This window comes from Branchiostoma lanceolatum, chromosome 15, assembly GCF_035083965.1.
Source record: "Branchiostoma lanceolatum isolate klBraLanc5 chromosome 15, klBraLanc5.hap2, whole genome shotgun sequence".
NCBI classification, from domain to species: domain Eukaryota; kingdom Metazoa; phylum Chordata; class Leptocardii; order Amphioxiformes; family Branchiostomatidae; genus Branchiostoma; species Branchiostoma lanceolatum.
Window position 1 is genome coordinate 12,660,180 of NC_089736.1, and position 19,919 is coordinate 12,680,098.

A 19,919-nucleotide genomic window follows, 5' to 3' on the forward strand; every position below is an offset into this window, starting at 1 on the left:
TTCACTCAGCCTGGATGGTGATTTCGCGGATGTTGAGAACAACGAAGACGAACGTAGCCAACTGGAAGAAGCTTGCAAGGCAGAGGTAATCTAAACATTACTTGTTTCATTATTAGGCAACTTCTGATGAAAAATCATCCAAATTACATTATTACAAAATGAATGCACAGTCCTAGCTTTGCACTATTAGATACTTTTCAAAACGCTGACATTCCAGAACAGATGGCAAAACTTCGATCACAGGTGGTCAGCGTGGAAAAATGATTTAGTGGCGCAATAAAACAAACATGGATGTGTCGATATCTTTACAGTAATGTATTTTGCCTCTTAAGTATGGTCAGGTTTTTCCATGTATGATAAAAGTATCATTTTTTCACAGCTAAGACGGGTGCATGGACAGCAAGCTGGTTTCAAAGATGTCCTTATTTTGGGATTTAGGTGAGTGATTCACCCTATAACCTATTTAGAAAGATGTAGGAAACCGACAACGTGTGAAACAAGTTCTTTTTTTTCTGAAACGCTTTTTTTTAGCTTCTATGGTCCATTGCGTTGCGTAATCTTAGTAAAAGGGCCATAATTTCTTGCCTGTAATCTATCGTGCTGGTCCAATGCTGTTTTCTGATGTTGTTTTGCAGCGACGGAAGCATTGTCGTGAGGTACATGGCCATCTTTGAAGGTGATAACGCGCCATCCAACCAAGAGATTGAACAGGAAACGGAAAGAATGATTTTAAGTGGAAACTTCAGCATCGGAAACTACAGCATCCACAACGACTCATTCGTGCCCATAGAACCCACTGCGGAAGGTAAGAAGCCTGCCTTTATAATTCACCAGGTTGTATTATTACAGCCAGTAGGTACCCATGTGAGTAATAAGGCTGTTGTAACGTGCTTGAGGCACCTCCTCGAACACGGGATCCCCGTTTTACGTCTCTTCCGAAAGACGGTGCAGCTCCGACAAGGATACCCTTCCCGGGATTCGATCCGGGGTCTCCCGGATCCAACTAATTGGAAACAGGAGGCTACAGGGACATCCTGATAGCGACCACTTCAACGACAGTGACGCCAAAGATCATCAGATGCCCATTGAACTTTTGATACTGATGGTACAAAAATATGTCCTCCCCATGTCTGTTGTTAAGGAATATCCTTCATAGGCAAGATTGTACTAAGCTCTTAACACCAATACCTACATCTAGCCTACGATGCACGCCAGGCCACGTCAAGAACATATTGTGTACACATGTTTGACACTAGCGTTCCCTTCGCTACACTGAAAAACTAACGAAACTATTCTATCATGCCTCCCATAGTCATTACAGAAAGACTTCAATGCAACATACGTTTTGTTAGTGAATGTAACACCAAGCCAGAAACTAAAATTGTGTCTGTATTTTGTATCAAACAGAAATAGCTAATGCTCAGCAGGATGGCCTATGCAGTCCAAGCTGTGGCGAGGGAGTTTGCAATGTCACAACAGCGTATGGGGTCTTGGTCGCTCAATGTGTGTGCAAGGAGAACTACTGCTTTAACAGCGGAACATGCGACTTCGACGGGGGTCCTAAATGCAGGTATGATGACGCATTCCTATGAGTTGTAATTACCAGAAACAATTAACTTTTCTTTTGCCTTTGTTTAGTTGTGATCCGAATGTCAAAAGAATATGCCTCTATCTCTATAGAATCTATTTAGTTACATTATGTGCAATTTTCTCGAATTTGTTCAGTGCCATTGAGCATGGCGATGTTTCACTGAAAAAGGAAATATGGATATCAAAAACCTGTGTAAAACAAACAACATTTTTCACTCACTGTTGTCTATTTTTTTCAATTCCTCTCAGGTGCGATGATGACCCTACCGGTTTCTACACTGGGGACAGATGCAACTTCTACGCCTCTCAGCCATTGGTCATCGGGGTGGGGGCCGGAGTAGGAGGCCTTCTACTCATCATCATCATCGCCCTCTCCATCTGTCTGTGCTGCCGACGTAACAAGAAAGGAGCCGACTTTGAAAGGTTTAGAAAGTTTTGATATATGTCAATTGATAACGATATGTTTAATAGCATATCTTCTTTTTTGGAGCCTAACTCAAAGTGCAATGCATCGTAATTCTTTTTGATAGCTAATAGATCTAGACTAGATAGACTGGGTACCATCCGATCACAACAGGGGCGCCTACATTTCTACACTCGCTACCGTGATTCTTTTCTGAGTAGCGAGTGTAAGAGCCCCGGTAAAAATCGGATGGCACCCAGGCTGTAGATAAAAGTTGAATTTCAAAACCATTCACCGTGACTTGAAATATGATAAACACTTTTAAGATGTGTTGCCAATTGATGCTCCTGCGATTCCATTGTTCAATGTAGGCTTTACGTAGCATTGATCCTCCCTCTTTTGTCTGTTAAAAATATTGTTAAAGCAATTTGAAATTCGTCATGTATTTTCCAGGCATCTTACGCCAGAGAATGGCTATTGGTCGCCGGATGAGAAAGTCCCGATGACGAAAGATACCCAGGACATAAATGACGAAATGCCTCTTTATAGGTAAGTGCCTGATAGTCTTCTCTCCATGACATACATGTGGCTACAGTGGTACTAAACAGAAGACTAGGCGGTTATCCAGACTGTAGTCCGACCCTCTTTGAGTACCGTGCATAGTCCAGTGGTTAGCGATCTTGCCTCTGGAACTAGAAGCCACGGGCTCGATCCCGGCTGTGTCGCTCACACGACAAGCACACTACCGGAAAGGGTCGCAGTCCTTAGGACGGGACGTTAAGCCTTGGTCCACTCCTTGGTTCATTGTGCTCGTCGAAAAGAGCTAGGGGAATTTCCCCGGTACAATGAACCTGTAAATACTGTACATAACGTTTGTCTTCCTGTCACGACCAGTGGAAGATTAGCTCATCTGTTTATTGAGTTCATTTGAGCTAAACTGGTTCGAGATCACTTTCCTTTCCTTTTTTATGGTCCAAGAACAAGACAAGACTTGAAATATGTTCTGGTACATCGGGGATGCATCTGTTTGCTTCCACATTCGATAAATCTCTCATAGGCGCTCACCGCATGATTTCAGATTCTCTTAATACTGTAAATGCATTGTTCGCGTGGTTTTGATTCGTGGTAGGAAGAAAATTGAATGTTCGCGGTGGTTTTAAGCTTGCGTTTGAGACAATAGTAGAGGGCTTAGGAGAACAAAAATGTTCGCGGTGGTTTTAAGTTCGCGGCGAAGAGCTTACGGCGAAAACTGCGAACATAAAACCACCGCGAACATTTCTGTATTTACAGAAATATTTTATATTTTCACTGGGCCTGCTGTTACAGAACGGAAAAAAACATCAGTTCTCTAATCTAGAATATGAAAATTCCACAAATTGTTTGATTTTATGAAGACTTTCTATGGTGTAACAGAGAAGAGCTGTATAGTAGAAATACTAGAGTTATGGAATGGAATGTTGTTTCATTTTTCCAGCATGGTGAACAAACGGCAGACCTACTCTGACGACAGTTCGGGTTCTGAGAAGAACAATCTGGCCAGGGCGTCTCGTCTGTCCAGTCAGGACAACGGAAATTCAACCAATAACAGCTTCCTTCACGGAAACCTTCAGACTTTCGGTGGCCACGACAACCGTGCTTTTGATTGGAGGCCAACTGTTGAGAATGTGCCGGTTGATCAGGTAAGCAACAAGGGTCCACATGGAATTTGGGGATTTTACTTTTAATCCATCATTTCTTGAGTTGGTAATCGAATTGATAAAATGACTTTGTACACAACCATGTTTTTTTTTATTAACCAATGTTTCGATGACCATCTGTCACCTTCCTCGAGGCAATTCTTATTGCACTGCAGTGTAGGTGTCGCTGCTCAAAGATGCGCTCCCAAAACGATGGCCGCCTAAACGTCGGTTGAATAAATCACTTGGTTGTGTACAAAGAGCCTTTTTATTCAGTGACTTACCAACCTGATGAAACTATTCAACGGCATTTGGCAATTCTTATCTATGTTAGTCCTAAACCCCCCGTCGTAGGAATCAGTACATACATTGAAACAGTTAACAGTATACTAGTATGTTTATTAGGTACGCTTAAATTGATGATGTTTATTTCTGCTCCACATGCAGAAATTCAAGCTTCCCCGAGCTCGAGTCTCGACCAGCAACAACGAGTGGTGAACAACTCACCAGGTCAGTTTGTCTAATCTCTGTACTAACTAGCGTCCAAATGTTTGCACAATAGATAACCTATTGATAGTTTAGTCGGAGCAAAGTATCGCTTTATCTTCAACAAGATTACCACTGTAGGTTTCATTATGAATAGAAATGCTCTTTTTACACAACCAAAAGATTTATTCCACCAACGTTTCGGTGACCATCTGTCACCTTCTTCAAGGCAATTCTGACTGATTCACATAGCAATGCAGCACAAGTGTTGCTGCTTATACCTGTGCTGCATTGTTATGTGAACCAGTCAGAATTGCCTTGAAGAAGGTGACAGATGGTCACCGAAACGTCGGTGGAATAAATCTCTTGGTTGTGTAAAAAGAGAATTTCTATTCAGTGACTTACCAGCCTGATGAAACTATTCACGGAGGTTTCATTATGGTTGTCAAATACATCCATTATCAAGATACAGATAGATACACACTAGATAATCTTAATTGAGTAAGCAATATTGGTAATTGTAGGAAAACAAAATCATATCCATAATGCCACTAGACGCTATGCCCTATGCGGGGTCTTGTACTGCATAGGTAAAGATGTAGACAAATCTCCCATCGAAAAACAAGTCTGTTCGTCTATCACTACTATAACTGGAAAGCGAGGAGAAGTTGAAATTTTGAAAATGATAGTTTATTTGGTATTTATGTATTGTTGTGACCAGTGTGGCAAAATGTGCAAAAAAGGTCTTTATTCATACATTTATTGTTCATAGTGGTTTGAGGATGAAAATACTGCATTGACATTTAAAAGCATGTGAGAGTGACATGTGTTGTTGTTATGTTGCCAAACCTTTATTCATGTCACATTGTTCAGGATACTTTGACACAGCGGTGCTTGACATACCTTTGTCCGTTTATTTTCTAGAATAACGCTGACTGACTTCCAAGACCTTAGACGACATTCATCACAACAACGAATCTTTGTCCAAGTGCCTTGTATGTGCTGCCACCTACGAAACTAAGTATACGCTTCTAAAGTTGGGAGCCAAACAACAATTCATGGATCTGTTTATATATATATATCGTTATTTACATGCATGTCACAGTATGCTAAAAACTGTATATTTTCATATGCGAAATCGTTTTAGCGGAAAAGCCGTTGGCAACATATTTTTGTAGAGTAGCAGTAAGTTACATAGAATAGTCTGTATAGTACGATATTATGCAATGGTGTTTCTGAGCAAGTCTATGAAAACTGTGACATGTAAGAAGAAGAATGATCTGTGTAGACTTCGACGTTACACATTATCATACCTCACTATTCATATTGTACATTTTTAATGTTGTTAACCTTGCAACAAAAAACTTGTATTGTTATATGATGAATACCACTTATATTAAGCTAATTTCTATACAACGTAAGGACATATTTAAATGTACAATGTTATGGAAACTTTGTTTTGCTTTTTCTATTTATGATATTATGAGCTTCTTAAGTCTCTGATGTATTGGAGTGAAATCTATCGCTTTTTCAATGTACATAATCGAATCTTCCTCAATTTGAAGATTGTTGTGTTGATATTGACGAAGTATCAACTTTTATGACTTTTACATTCATAGACTTTATTGAATAAATGAGTCTATCAATATAAACTTGTGTCATTGATAAGGATTTATTCTTTGAAGGCTCTTTTTAAAAGGGTACTGTATATTATATGATGATAAACTGCAACAGCAGAAGCTGTTGACCTGAAGATCTATCATCAATTATGTATAAAGAGCGAAAAACGAAGCTTCATTATCAAAACTTTGTTGGAAAAAAGCTGACCTGTATTTCCATAATTCATGTCAAACAAATTGTGCTTGTATGTAACAAAAACTCATTCCATCATTCAAGAAAAGACAAAATAAATGTCTCGGTACAAAATCGAAGACAATTTGACACTCCTTTTTGAGGCTGCAAAGAACCCATTGAATTCTTTGAATTAAGCATTCTAATTCATACATGCAAAGTCACTGCATAATTAACTTGTAGTGGTCGCGCCCATTTTGAATACGCTGGCGGTATCACGGCGACCCCTGTCTGTTTTTGTCAGTACTGCAGGGTCACTATCCATGACTGCAGTTTTGAGAAGAATCGATAGTAGTCGTTACTAGACCGTCTATGGCCCGATTCTCCAAGAAATCCGCGAAGGTGTAGAAATCTTTTGTCTCAATGGCGCGGCCTGTACTGCAGAGAAATAGATAGCAGCAGTGGTCATGACGAAACAGAACACACTCTGTACCCCCCGTAATTCATGTTACATTACACTCCGGTGGCTTTCTGAGCTGTACTTTACTCAATACACAATGTACTCTGTACTGTCCGGTACAGATTCGATTTATCAATATTCTGTGCGTCATCTGAATTGCCACCGCACTAACACATGGCAAGTATCTTGAAAACACAGAGTTCAGTGTTTTCAAACTCATACACGTAACCCTAACTGTTGGCACAGGTCTTTCTGAAGGATCAATTTTCTTGTAATCTACGTGCAAAGAGCTGGAAATTTTCATGAATGAAACAGTAGTGCATTGTAAACATGCATATTTCCCACGTAAGTGCCACAATGTTGTATCCTTTATCAGATCACGTACTACATACGCGTTGCCGAGGAACTGTGGGAACCAACTGCTGTTTTCCCTCCTCATTTTACTGATAACGTTCTTCAGAATTCCAAAAACACAATCATATTCAAAGGCACCATTGATTATAAGACCTTCGAGACAAACGAACATCACATTTGCAGAGGAGCCTATGAAACAATTTCCTTCAGCATTTCCTCGTATATGAAGCTATTGTTTATCAAAACGCAGACGGAATGTAGTTGACCAAGGTGCAAACAAACGTCGCGTTGCCTTTGATAACACGTGTACTTTGGGTTCCATTACGTAAATATGGATATTTCACGGGCCCTTTGGTCTCCCCAAGGGAATAACACCTGTTACACATTAAAAGACTGTTGCAAAAGTTAACAGTAGTCTCTGAAACGAACTCATTTTAGACAGCTGATCAGATTTTGTCTATAACAAGGACAACCGACGAGAAAGTTGACACATATCTTTGGTTGAAATTGACAAAATAAAAATGCTATTTTCTAAACGTTTCAATCAGTCTTTTTGATTTAATAATACACAAGTAAGGGCGATGGGTGGTTTCAGAAATATTGAAGTTTTGCAACATATCTAGAACAAACTTCCCACGTTACTTTGACCAGGGTATCAGGCCACTTTCTAACACTGAATTTGTCAGACGCAACGACTTGTAGCACAGCGATACGTCGCTAAAAACTGCGGTCAACCATTCTCAATATTGGGACAAACGCTAGCCCAAGGATTTATCAAGATTGACATTATGAAAGAGAGTGCACTAGAACGTGTTACAGATTTTTAAAAGTTTGACTGTCACGAATATCAAGAGACATGGATTACAGGGTGGTGTCGGTCATCCTGGTGACCATAGCCATCTTACAAGGTGAGTAATCGTCCGTATCCAATGCCTATACCTTTATTGCAAACATGTGTTAAGTTGAATATACAATTTGACCATATCAAACCCGTCGAAAGCTGGGCAATGATGCTGAATATGTAGCTTTATGTATATACCCTTCCAGTCGCAGTCCTCGGTGAATGTTGTCGTTTAACGCGCTGAGTATTCTGATAGCTGTCGATGATCTGTTAGAACCGCAATGTGTTTGTCTATAACATGGCATTGTTTAAGAGAAGAGTTTATAAGAGTGCCGTCTGAGTATTTTTCTACAGCAAGATTGAAGGTGGGGTAGGTGGTGTTAATCAATATCAAATATCACGTGTGGATAATGTGATCAGTATGCAAACAGTAAGCGGCATAAACGAATAGATAAAGACAACTCTACTGCCACCACAACTACGCTCAGCACCATTATTTCTATTTCTACATCTGTCAATACAACAGCAACCTACACCACCGTCTCCGCCACCGCCACTGAGAAACCTGTTGCGACAGGAAAACCTGGTAAGTGCTATTTGTCAGGATTACATTATTTCTGCTTATGTATTTACGTGCCAGTTTTGCACAATAACCTCATGAATACACTGCACTGCACTGCACAATAACACCATTAGTACATTATATATATATATTTTTTCTTATCCTTCATGAGAAACGTGAATACATTTTCTTTAATGTTATGAAAATGCGGCACTGCTGACTTCACAATTTAAAAAGTCCAAACCGCAGACTCTCAGTGGTTGGCGGGAAGAACGCACGTATTCTGGGTGTAACAGGCGTCCAATCACGTAACTTCCAGCTTAACCTTGCTGGCAGGTCACGAAGGTATATTTTTCTATATTAGAAACCCAGAATAGTCTCTATACTTAGTTTATTACCATATTTTGCTTTCAGATATCATCACCGTGGACGCTGAACTACCAGTCGAGATAAGTGAGTACAATCCCTAAACCAGAAGCATGCCCCCACCCCCCAAGTTGTATGTTTGGCACATTCGTGACCTAAGACATTTTATCAATCAATTGGAACCGCAGCTGTGCATCAGCAGGTCGTTTGCTAACAAATAGCTCAGTGTGACAGGTAAGGAACATTTCAGAAAATGGTAGAGGATGGTACAAGTCATCTTATCTTACATAATATCTTGCGATACAAAAGGTACTAAAATGGCTAAAATCCTTTTCTTTCTCTTGAGCGGTTGCTCGATAAGTGTATCTTGCAATACCTGATTCATAATGGGGTGGGATGGGATAGCAAATAAGGTTTCAGTAGTAGAAGCATCTACATGTAGCAGGAGTATGCCAAAATGACTAATGCAATTATGCCATTTTATTCATTTATAGTGGGAAATGGTTTGGGGTTTCAGAATTGTATGCATATCCCCGAAATATGTTATAAATCGCAATGCAAATAGCTGGAATGTACTGTACTTAGAATGTTCACATTGATAAACATCCGCTGTTTCCGTATTAGATGTGGATCAGATTCCGGCTGAGGTACCTGTCATCGTTCTTGTGGACTCTTCTATCGAGTTCAATGTTCCATTTGATCCAAGGCTGACTAACGCATCATCGGAGGAGTACAAAAGTTCAGCCGAGGAATTTTTATCCCAGGTGAAACTTCTTGTACCGAATTTATTTCTTGACGTAACACTAGTATAGTGAAATGATGCAGCATACATATTTTTGCTGTCTGCTGTTTATTATCATACTTACACATTTTTTATTTGATGAATCAACAGGTAAACCAACTCTACAATGAAACAAAGGGATTCAGGAATGTCAGTGTGGCCAGTTTCGAGTAAGTTATTATTGTTATCATCAAACCCCTTGCAATAAACTCCAAATCAACATAGAGTGTATTTCAAGACAACGACAAATGACCGAAGGATAAAAAAAAAAAACATTTTGAAATCGCAACTATATTGCTGGAGTGGCTAAATTAAAAAGACCGTTTCGTTGACATTTATATTTCAGGCCAGGGATGATGCCGACTACCGTCACTACGTCTTCCGTCTCTACTGATACTACCACTCCGACGTCCGCTACCCCCACCGACACTACGGCTAGCACCGAAACTCCTACAGCGATCACTACGGCTAGCATCACGACTACGGCTAGCACCGCCACAACGGCTAGCACCGACACTACGGCTAGCACCGACACTACGGCGAGCACCGACACTACGGATGGCACCGACACTACGGCGAGCACCGACACTACGGCTAGCACTGACACTACGGCTAGCACCGACACTACGGCTAGCACCGACACTACGGATGGCACCGACACTACGGCTAGCACCGACACTACGGCTAGCACCGACACTACGGCTAGCACCGACACTACGGCTAGCACCGAAACTACGGCTAGCAACGACACAACGGCTAGCACCGACACTACGGCTAGCACCGACACTCCTACATTGGTCACTACGGCTAGCACCGACACTTCAACAGCGGTCACTGCAGCTAGCATCGCGAATACGGCTAGCACTACCACTACGGCTAGCATCGACACTACGGATGGCACCGACACTACGGCTAGCACCGACACTACGGCTAGCACCGACACTACGGCTAGCACTGCCACTACGGATGGCACCGACACTACGGCTAGCACCAACACTACGGCTAGCACCGACACTACGGATGGCACCGACACTACGGCTAGCACCAACACTCCTACATTGGTCACTACGGCTAGCACCGACACTTCAACAGCGGCCACTGCAGCTAGCATCGCGAGTACGGCTAGCACTGCCACTACGGCTAGCACCGACACTACGGATGGCACCGACACTACGGCTAGCACCGACACTACGGCTAGCACCGACACTACGGCTAGCACTGCCACTACGGATGGCACCGACACTACGGCTAGCACCGACACTACGGCTAGCACCGACACTACGGATGGCACCGACACTACGGCTAGCACCGACACTACGGATGGCACCGACACTACGGCTAGCACTGCCACTACGGATGGCACCGACACTACGGCTAGCAACGACACTACGGCTAGCAACGACACTACGGCTAGCACCGACACTACGGCTAGCACCGACACTCCTACATTGGTCACTACGGCTAGCACCGACACTTCAACAGCGGTCAATGCAGCTAGCATCGCGAATACGGCTAGCACTGCCGTTACGGCTAGCACCGACACTACGGATGGCACCGACACTATGGCTAGCACCGACACTACGGCTAGCACCGACGCTACGGCTAGCACCGACACTACGGATGGCACCGACACTATGGCTAGCACCGACACTACGGCTAGCACCGACACTACGGCTAGCACTGCCACTACGGATGGCACAGACACTACGGCTAGCACCGACACTACAGATGGCACCGACACTACGGTGAAACGCAGACGCCGTACATTCGACGCCACTGTAGTTAGATATGTCGTTAACTACGACTACAAAGAACTACAAAAAGCTGGGGGCATTGACGTCGTCATCGATTCCGCTGCAATAGTAGAGGCCATCAAGGATATGACTTTGAACGGCGCAAATGCACTTCAAGGATCTTTCGTTCAACACACAAGTCAGGAAGGTACGAAAAACAAATCCAATGTCGCCGATCATTATATACCCTAATAGCCTTATTAAACATTCATCATTAGCTTTTTTGTACCCCCGTATGCAAGTGCAAACAAATAGTATGTCTTTGAAGTTTCTCACAAAAGGATGCGGGAATAATGTCAACTTTGACCCCTCTTCTACAGATATTGACAAAGATGCCGTCGACCAAGTTCGGGTCTATCTTAACCAGAGTGGTGACGACTTGTGCGAATCCAATGTCATAAAATGTCAACTTGGATACGACTGCTCGTCAAAACAAGCAAAATGTATTTCAAAATGCGATGACGAAAACTACTGCAAGAACAAGGGACAGTGTGTTCACATACCGGACCAGGACGTTTTCTGCAAGTGCGTACCCTAGTGACAGTTTTTGATCAATCTTTACCATGTGTTGTTGGCAGTTTAGTATTTTTTAAAGATTTATATCTAAAACTGGTAAAATATCGAATAACTTACGTAACGTGATAGTTGTTGTACATCAATATGTATATAAATGAATAAATAACATAACTCGATTGGGATTTTTGTTTTATTCAAGACATTGTCTATAGGAATTAATGATACTGTAATTTGATCACTATACTATGCATACTCCTGATGAATTGCAGTATCTCTTAGTGAACTTGACATTTGGACAAAGTTAGAATATTTACCATGACTCTTTATTCCCTCTGACTGAATCAATTTATACCTTTAGATGATTTCATTCTTTTGTTTCTAAATGTTTCTTTTTTCTTATTAGCTGTAATCATGACCCTAAAGGTTTCTACTTGGGAGAGAAGTGCGAGTTCTATGCCTCACAGCCGTTGGTAATTGGTTTGGGGGCCGCAGCTGGGGGGCTCCTGTTCATCATCATCATCACCCTGTCCATCTGTCTGTGTTGCCGACGTAAGAAGAAAAACAGCGATTTTGAGAGGTAAATAAAAACTTATATTTGCAATGAACCAGTGACACCATTTGATAATGGACTTTGTAAGCTTATGTAGTTATTATACAGTTCTGTTTAATATAATTGATGTGAAATGGAGATTAAGTTGACATTTGGACTGTAGTGTGCAATATTTCTTTGTTTACGTTTCTCTCCATATATTTGACATTGTGGCAACCTACATCCCAGCATACATGTAAAAATCCGTACTTATCTATACTTATATTCCTAGTTGTGGCATAGTTTATTTTCTTTAATATATTTAAGTATTAATTCATTCTTTATATTTCTGTCTAGGCAACGCACCCCCGACCACTCATACTGGACACCTGATGAGAAGGTACCGATGGCGAAACAGACAGACGACGTCCCTGATGAAATGCCTCTGTACAGGTAAGGTGTATTGTCTAGACATTCGTGTATCCTTCCATTTCCTTGCTGAATGATTACAACATGTGACATCACAACTATGAAATCCAATGTATCTTGTAATACGCACTGAAAATGAACAGAGTGAATGTCGCGTTTACAAAACTTATGTAGTTGCTTGAAAAACTTTTGTATTAAGTATCTCATTGCCTGGATCTCTAACCCTCATCGACATAGAGTGTATTTCAGTTGCCTCGTATTTGTGTACAAGAAATTGTAGTATAACGTATAGCAATATTTGAGTTGCTCTACAGGTTAATATTTTATTGTCTGTCACCTACTAGTCGTATCTAGTGTATTGTGTTTGCAGGGGTCACTGTGTCGACTGCAGCATGGCAAAAATACATAGTTTATTATTCTGATATCATAATGTTAAACCTGCAAATGATTAACTGGCAAGCAGATGAACGTGAGAGTTAAAACAGAAGTTCTTGGCTGGGTAGAAAACAACTAGTATTTTGTTATACGTGTATAATGTGGATTTTGTAACGTTCTTTTCCAGCATGGTGAACAAACGACAGAAGTACTCTGACGACAGTTCTGACTTTGAGAAGAACAACCTGACCAGGGCGTCTCGTCTGTCCAGTCGGGACAACGGTAACCCGTATGCCACGCCCACCAGGGAACGTCCAGCCAATAACAGCTACGGTTATGGAAACCTTCAGACCTTCGGCGGCCGCGACAACCGTGCATTTGATTGGAAGCCGACTGTTAAGAACGTGCCTGTCAATCACGTGAGTACGGCCTTCGAGTTACATGCAACTTTATTTGCTAGGTTTAGATTTTGGTCTTGTGGCAGTGTTAAAAAGATCAATTTTATAATATTTCAGAACACAAGTTTATAAGGTTTGCTGTATGAAATTAATTAATACTTTTGTTGCAATCTAGCGAAGATAAGAGTTACACACTAGAGGCTATTGTATCACAATAAAAAGAGCTAAATTACAAAGTAATTACAAATTACTTACTTTTTAAACTATCACAAGAGGTAAATTGGGCAAATCATGCACACATTGACATGTTGTTTCTATTGATGATTATTATATATGGTTGATGATTATTATGGTAATGTATAATGTACACACATTTGTATGTTATTTCTATTGGATATTATTCATGGTTGATATTTATCATGGTTATGTATAATTTTCACACATTTATATGTTATTTCTATTGATTATCATTCATGGTTGATAAATTAATTATGGTTATGTATAATTTGCATTATGGTTTTCTTTTCTGTTGAAATGGATGGTCACATGGCTTTGTAACGTTAAGAATATATGAATTTAAAAAAAAACATATCATAAGCCCTCAGGTTGCTAGTTCAAGCATTGATACTATGTCTTGTCTCTCTGAAGATTGTCAAAAACAAACATGTATTGAGATAGAGCGATGTCAAATCTATCTACTTTATTTTCTACGCAGGAGTACAAACTTCCCCGTGCTCGCCTCTCCACCACCAGTACCAACCAGTGGTGATGACCTCACTAGGTCAGTGTTTTATCAACTGACTGTTTGAATGTTTACTAAGAAAACAACTTTATCTTTAGTACCCTTAATAGGTATTAATCGTGATACTACTAAGGAATCAAGACGCCGTAAGCATTGGAATTCATAAACGTAAAACGTAGCCGTCAGTACGTCACTGGTCAATGTAGACATAGTAGATAGACAAAAGAGTACTTCAAGGACATTTCAGCAAGCAAGGCACCAGACTGTTGTGGCTGAACTTTTTGGAATTCACGTCATATTACATCATGGTAGCACAGCTTTTCTAACCGAGATGTTTGCTTGTTTGATTTGTAGGTCCACAACTGACTGACTGATAAGGAAAGAACCTTTGGCCGGCTGCCCCCTTGCGTGTCCACCAAGAACTGCACATTGAAATCGCTGCTAAATGCATGCTTGGTCGAGATACTCATCCCTTTCGCGCGTTACATAAGAGTAATCCCCAAAACAACATTCTATGTTCTAAATTTATGAACGTATTCCACATTTTGAGTAGTCTATGTCACATATGATAATACAGTTAGGTTCGTTTATACTCTTGCATATAGCAAGACAAATGAACTGTAAAGTCTATTCTACACTGGGCAATAGTAGGCTTTCTTGTGCGCAAAAATTATGTGCATTGTACATATCGTAATTGTTAGGGAGGGTTGCTTACTTTGAAAAATAGAAATTGTTATGAAGACAACATCGTCAATATAACGTAGACATAGATCATTATGTAACTTTCCTTACTGACTGACAGTTATTTAGTCAATGATGTAGTCATTAGATTTTAAAGTTTTTTAAATTTTTGTTTTGGTTAATTCTTGTTCGTAGTTTCATTACAACTTAGACATTTTGTATCTGAACACGGCACACACCAAGGCCCTCAAACACGGAGTTTCAGACTTAATTGTTTTGGAACTCCTTGCTCAAACGTCGGCACATAACAATATGCATGATGTAAGCATGCTTATTTGTGGACTGTATATTTTCAATCAAAAATATTCTTGGACAGAGCTGGTGCCTTTTATTAATTAAACACTGTTGATATATATATAATTTTATTGATTCTAAGGAACCGACATGTTGTATTTTGTATCAGGTCACGTAACACATAAACGTTGCTTGGGAACTAGGCATGTGAACCGACTGTTGTTTGTCTTCGTCATTGTACTGATAACGTTTGGCAGATTTTACAAAACAGAATAAAACTCCATTAACATTAATCCACCGGGCTACATAAATCCGCCATTGTGAAAGACAGAGAGATCTCTAATACATAACCCACAGGTAGCCAAGTTTAGATAGACAGGTGTACATTATGATGGCGTGGGGGCGGTATTATGTACCCTGGTGGAATTATGTTAGTATCTGTTACATTGAGAGGTATAGCAGATTTTAAGGCATTTGAAAATGAATAAATCTTATTTGTAGAAGAGGATCCAAAACGCTTCTCCAGCTTACTCTAGTGTTTCCTTGGACGCACTGAGCAGTAAATTTCAAAATGCAGACGGATTAATGTTGTAGCCAAATGTACAAACACACGTCGTGTTGCCATTATAATGGAATGTGTACCTTTGATCTTGATAACGTTGATTTGGTACCATAGGTCCTTTGCTCTCACCAAGGGAAAAAGCATCTGTTATAAACTTAAAGCATGTGGGCATGATTAAAAGTGATTACACAAAACGATCTCATTTCGCAGAGCTCATCCATTCTGTCAATAGCGATGCAATCCAACAAGAAAATTGATACCTTTTCTGGGAAAAAATGAAAATGTTCTTCTGTACAAGTGATGTCCAGTGGTATTTTTGTTTAGATTGGACACAAATAAGGACTGAGCTATTTATAGAAATCTGAAGTGTTGCGATTAGGTCAAGAACAAACTTTCCCTGGAACTTTGACCAGGATCTCAGGCCACTTTCTAACCGTAAATTTGCCAGACGCGACAATGTTGAACGCAGCGACGACACGACTTCGCGAAAGACTGCAGTCAACTACTCAGAATCTCGAAGAAACATCAACCACAAGGCTTCTTTTGATACATCGGGAGAGGATATATCATTATAGCAAAGGTGTACAAGCCACAACAAGTTACAGACGTGTAAGAGTCTGACTGTCGTGAATATCAGAAGAGCTGGAACAGACATGGATTACAGGGTGATGTCGGTTCTCTTGGTGATCATACTCGGCTTACATGGTGAGCAGTATCCAGTTTTAAATTTTAAGCATCATTTCGTTTTATGTGCTAAGATAACTGTTCGTATACTAAATATAAGATAATTCAAGGACGGCCAAACCAACGTCACCGGTACCTGTATGTTTAGAAATGCATGAAGAGCTCTTCGTCGACTAGTCAACATGTGCTTGGTCACTACGCCTAGCTAATAATTAGCAACCGATGGCGAGACCTACTCTGTTCATATACGTGGATTAGATATCTGAGATAGCCAACAATAAAGGTAAAAGTAAAATAAATCATCAGTTATAGGATGTTTTAAGGAAAAAGAGGTTGGATTGCCTAAATATGTACAGAGAAAACAGACATTAAATAAATATTTGTGATGATAGATGAAAACTAACTGTGTAATGTCTAAAAAGAATTACAATGGTTGTCTATTCAAAGATGCAATACATATATCTATATGTAGATATAATGTAAATTCCTCACTTTTCTAGCTTTAACAGCAGCCACTACGGCCAGCGCCGTCACTTCTACAGCGACCACCACGCCCAACGCCGTCAGTTCTACAGCGGCCACTACTCTTAGCGGTGTCACAACTACAGCGGCCACTACGCCCAGCAACGTCACTTCTACAGCGGCCACTACGCCCAGCAACGTCAGTTCTACAGCAGCTACTACTCTTAGCGCCGTCAGTTCTACAGCAGCTACTACTCTTAGCGGTGTCACAACTACAGCGGCCACTACGCCCAGCGCCGTCAGTTCTACAGCAGCCACTACTCTTAGCGGTGTCACAACTACAGCGGCCACTACGCCCAGCGCCGTCAGTTCTACAGCAGCCACTACTCTTAGCGGTGTCACAACTACAGCGGCCACTACGCCCAGCAACGTCACTTCTACAGCGGTCACTACGCCCAGCAACGTCAGTTCTACAGCAGCTACTACTCTTAGCGCCGTCAATTTTACAGCGGCCACTACGCCCAGCACCGTCAGTTCTACAGCGGCCACTACGCCCAGCGCCGTCAGTTCTACAGCGGCCACTACTCTTAGCGGTGTCACAACTACAGCGGCCACTACGCCCAGCAACGTCACTTCTACAGCGGTCACAACTCCCAGCAACGTCAGTTCTACAGCAGCTTCTACTCTTAGCGCCGTCAGTTCTACAGCGGCCACTACGCCCAGCACCGTCAGTTCTACAGCGGCCACTACGCCCAGCGCCGTCAGTTCTACAGCGGCCACTACTCTTAGCGGTGTCACAACTACAGCGGCCACTACGCCCAGCAACGTCACTTCTACAGCGGTCACAACTCCCAGCGCCGTCAGTTCTACAGCGGCCACTACGCCCAGCACCGTCAGTTCTACAGCGGCCACTACGCCCAGCACCGTCAGTTCTACAGCGGCCACTACGCCCAGCAACGTCACTTCTACAGCGGACACTACGCCCAGCACCGTCAGTTCTACAGCAGCTACTACTCTTAGCGGTGTCGACGTCACAACTACAGCGGCCACTACGCCCAGCGCCGTCAGTTCTACAGCAGCTACTACTCTTAGCGGTGTCACAACTACAGCGGCCACTACGCCCAGCAACGTCACTTCTACAGCGGCCACTACTCTTAGCGGTGTCACAACTACAGCGGCCACTACGCCCAGCGCCGTCAGTTCTACAGCAGCTACTACTCTTAGCGGTGTCACAACTACAGCGGCCACTACGCCCAGCGCCGTCAGTTCTACAGCAGCTACTACTCTTAGCGGTGTCACAACTACAGCGGCCACTACGCCCAGCGCCGTCAGTTCTACAGCAGCTACTACTCTTAGCGGTGTCACAACTACAGCGGCCACTACGCCCAGCACCGTCAGTTCTACAGCGGCCACTACGCCCAGCAACGTCAGTTCTACAGCAGCTACTACTCTTAGCGCCGTCAGTTCTACAGCGGCCACTACGCCCAGCAACGTCAGTTCTACAGCAGCTACTACTCTTAGCGCCGTCAATTTTACAGCGGCCACTACGCCCAGCACCGTCAGTTCTACAGCGGCCACTACGCTCAGCGCCGTCAGTTCTACAGCGGCCACTACTCTTAGCGGTGTCACAACTACAGCGGCCACTACGCCCAGCAACGTCACTTCTACAGCGGTCACAACTCCCAGCAACGTCAGTTCTACAGCAGCTTCTACTCTTAGCGCCGTCAGTTCTACAGCGGCCACTACGCCCAGCACCGTCAGTTCTACAGCGGCCACTACGCCCAGCACCGTCAGTTCTACAGCGGCCACTACGCCCAGCAACGTCACTTCTACAGCGGACACTACGCCCAGCACCGTCAGTTCTACAGCAGCTACTACTCTTAGCGGTGTCGACGTCACAACTACAGCGGCCACTACGCCCAGCGCCGTCAGTTCTACAGCAGCTACTACTCTTAGTGGTGTCACAACTACAGCGGCCACTACGCCCAGCGCCGTCAGTTCTACAGCAGCTACTACTCTTAGCGGTGTCACAACTACAGCGGCCACTACGCCCAGCGCCGTCAGTTCTACAGCAGCTACTACTCTTAGCGGTGTCACAACTACAGCGGCCACTACGCCCAGCACCGTCAGTTCTACAGCGGCCACTACGCCTAGCGCCGTCAGTTCTACAGCGGCCACTACGCCCAGCACCGTCAGTTCTACAGCGGCCACTACGTCCAGCAACGTCAGTTCTACAGCGGCCACTACGCCCAGCAACGTCACTTCTACAGCGGCCACTACGCCCAGCACCGTCAGTTCTACAGCAGCTACTACTCTTAGCGGTGTCACAACTACAGCGGCCACTACGCCCAGCGCCGTCACTTCTACAGCGGCCACTACGCCCGGCGCCGTCAGTTCTACAGCGGCCACTACTCTTAGCGCCGTCAGTTCTACAGGGGCTACTACTCTTAGCGGTGTCACAACTACAGCGGCCACTACGCCCAGCAACGTCACTTCTATAGCAGCCACAACTCTTAGCGCCATTACAACTACAGCGGCCACTTCTCTTAGCGCCGTCAGTTCTACAGCGGCCACTACGCCTAGCGCCGTCACTTCTACAGCGGCCACTACGCCAACCGCCGTCACTTCTACAGCGGCCACTACGCCCAGCGCCGTCACTTCTACAGCGGCCAATACGCCAAGCGCCGTCAGTTCTACAGCGGCCACTACGCCAAGCGCCGTCACTTCTACAGCGGCCACTACGCCCAGCGCCGTCACTTCTACAGCAGCCACTACGCCAAGCGCCGTCAGTTCTACAGTGGCCACTACGCCAAGCGCCGTCAGTTCTACAGCGGCCACTACGCCAAGCGCCGTCACTTCTACAGCGGCCACTACGCCCAGCGCCGTCAGTTCTACATCGGCCACTACGCCAACCGCCGTCACTTCTACAGCGGCCACTACGCCCAGCGCCGTCAGTTCTACAGCGGCCACTACGCCCAGCGCCGTGACTTCTACAGCGGCCACTACGCCCAGCGCCGTCACTTCTACAGCGGCCACTACGCCCAGCGCCATCACTTCTACACTGGCCACTACGCCCAGCGCCGTGACTTCTACAGCGGCCACTACGCCCAGCGCCGTCACTTCTACAGCGGCCACTACGCCTAG

The 19,919-nt window shown here is 43.4% G+C and overlaps 4 protein-coding genes and 2 long non-coding RNA genes across 6 annotated transcripts; all 6 read left to right on the forward strand.

The window, feature by feature from the left end:
* Positions 1-350: 350 nt before the first annotated feature.
* Positions 351-2,029, forward strand: LOC136449344 (interphotoreceptor matrix proteoglycan 2-like). Its single transcript, XM_066449359.1, has 4 exons — positions 351-438; positions 636-805; positions 1,408-1,570; positions 1,840-2,029. The coding sequence occupies exons 2-4, from the start codon at positions 661-663 to the stop codon at positions 2,027-2,029; spliced, it is 498 nt and encodes a 165-aa protein (XP_066305456.1). The 5' UTR covers positions 351-438; positions 636-660.
* Positions 2,030-2,448: 419 nt separating this feature from the next.
* On the forward strand, positions 2,449-4,179 carry LOC136421282 (uncharacterized). Its single transcript, XM_066408512.1, has 3 exons — positions 2,449-2,542; positions 3,468-3,672; positions 4,117-4,179. The coding sequence occupies exons 1-3, from the start codon at positions 2,496-2,498 to the stop codon at positions 4,165-4,167; spliced, it is 303 nt and encodes a 100-aa protein (XP_066264609.1). The 5' UTR covers positions 2,449-2,495; the 3' UTR covers positions 4,168-4,179.
* Positions 4,180-7,440: 3,261 nt separating this feature from the next.
* LOC136421285 (uncharacterized) lies at positions 7,441-8,624 on the forward strand. Its single transcript, XR_010753416.1, has 3 exons — positions 7,441-7,668; positions 8,128-8,187; positions 8,578-8,624. It is a non-coding gene; the product is annotated as an uncharacterized lncRNA (long non-coding RNA).
* Positions 8,625-9,666: 1,042 nt separating this feature from the next.
* Positions 9,667-19,919, forward strand: LOC136449346 (serine-rich adhesin for platelets-like). Its single transcript, XM_066449360.1, has 3 exons — positions 9,667-11,071; positions 16,814-19,197; positions 19,359-19,919. Exons 1-3 carry the CDS (start codon positions 9,667-9,669, stop codon positions 19,917-19,919), a joined length of 4,350 nt encoding a protein of 1,449 aa, XP_066305457.1.
* Positions 11,072-12,194, forward strand: LOC136421284 (uncharacterized). The gene is made up of 3 exons (XR_010753415.1): positions 11,072-11,251; positions 11,424-11,628; positions 12,023-12,194. It is a non-coding gene; the product is annotated as an uncharacterized lncRNA (long non-coding RNA).
* On the forward strand, positions 12,510-15,279 carry LOC136421280 (uncharacterized). Its single transcript, XM_066408511.1, has 4 exons — positions 12,510-12,601; positions 13,140-13,371; positions 14,066-14,131; positions 14,447-15,279. Exons 1-3 carry the CDS (start codon positions 12,555-12,557, stop codon positions 14,117-14,119), a joined length of 333 nt encoding a protein of 110 aa, XP_066264608.1. The 5' UTR covers positions 12,510-12,554; the 3' UTR covers positions 14,120-14,131; positions 14,447-15,279.

Bases quoted from the DNA above. Each gene is read 5' to 3' on its own strand.
- LOC136449344 (XM_066449359.1), top strand. From the start codon at position 661: ATGGCCATCTTTGAAGGTGATAACGCGCCATCCAACCAAGAGATTGAA. The intron at 806-1,407 runs GTAAGAAGCCTG...TGTATCAAACAG, and splicing joins CATAGAACCCACTGCGGAAG to AAATAGCTAATGCTCAGCAG. The intron at 1,571-1,839 runs GTATGATGACGC...AATTCCTCTCAG, and splicing joins GACGGGGGTCCTAAATGCAG to GTGCGATGATGACCCTACCG.
- LOC136421282 (XM_066408512.1), top strand. From the start codon at position 2,496: ATGACGAAAGATACCCAGGACATAAATGACGAAATGCCTCTTTATAG. The intron at 2,543-3,467 runs GTAAGTGCCTGA...TCATTTTTCCAG, and splicing joins GACGAAATGCCTCTTTATAG to CATGGTGAACAAACGGCAGA. The intron at 3,673-4,116 runs GTAAGCAACAAG...CTCCACATGCAG, and splicing joins AGAATGTGCCGGTTGATCAG to AAATTCAAGCTTCCCCGAGC.
- LOC136449346 (XM_066449360.1), top strand. From the start codon at position 9,667: ATGCCGACTACCGTCACTACGTCTTCCGTCTCTACTGATACTACCACT. The intron at 11,072-16,813 runs GTACATTCGACG...TCACTTTTCTAG, and splicing joins TACGGTGAAACGCAGACGCC to CTTTAACAGCAGCCACTACG. The intron at 19,198-19,358 runs GTCAGTTCTACA...CACTACGCCTAG, and splicing joins CGGCCACTACTCTTAGCGCC to CGCCGTCACTTCTACAGCGG.
- LOC136421280 (XM_066408511.1), top strand. From the start codon at position 12,555: ATGGCGAAACAGACAGACGACGTCCCTGATGAAATGCCTCTGTACAG. The intron at 12,602-13,139 runs GTAAGGTGTATT...GTTCTTTTCCAG, and splicing joins GATGAAATGCCTCTGTACAG to CATGGTGAACAAACGACAGA. The intron at 13,372-14,065 runs GTGAGTACGGCC...TTTTCTACGCAG, and splicing joins AGAACGTGCCTGTCAATCAC to GAGTACAAACTTCCCCGTGC.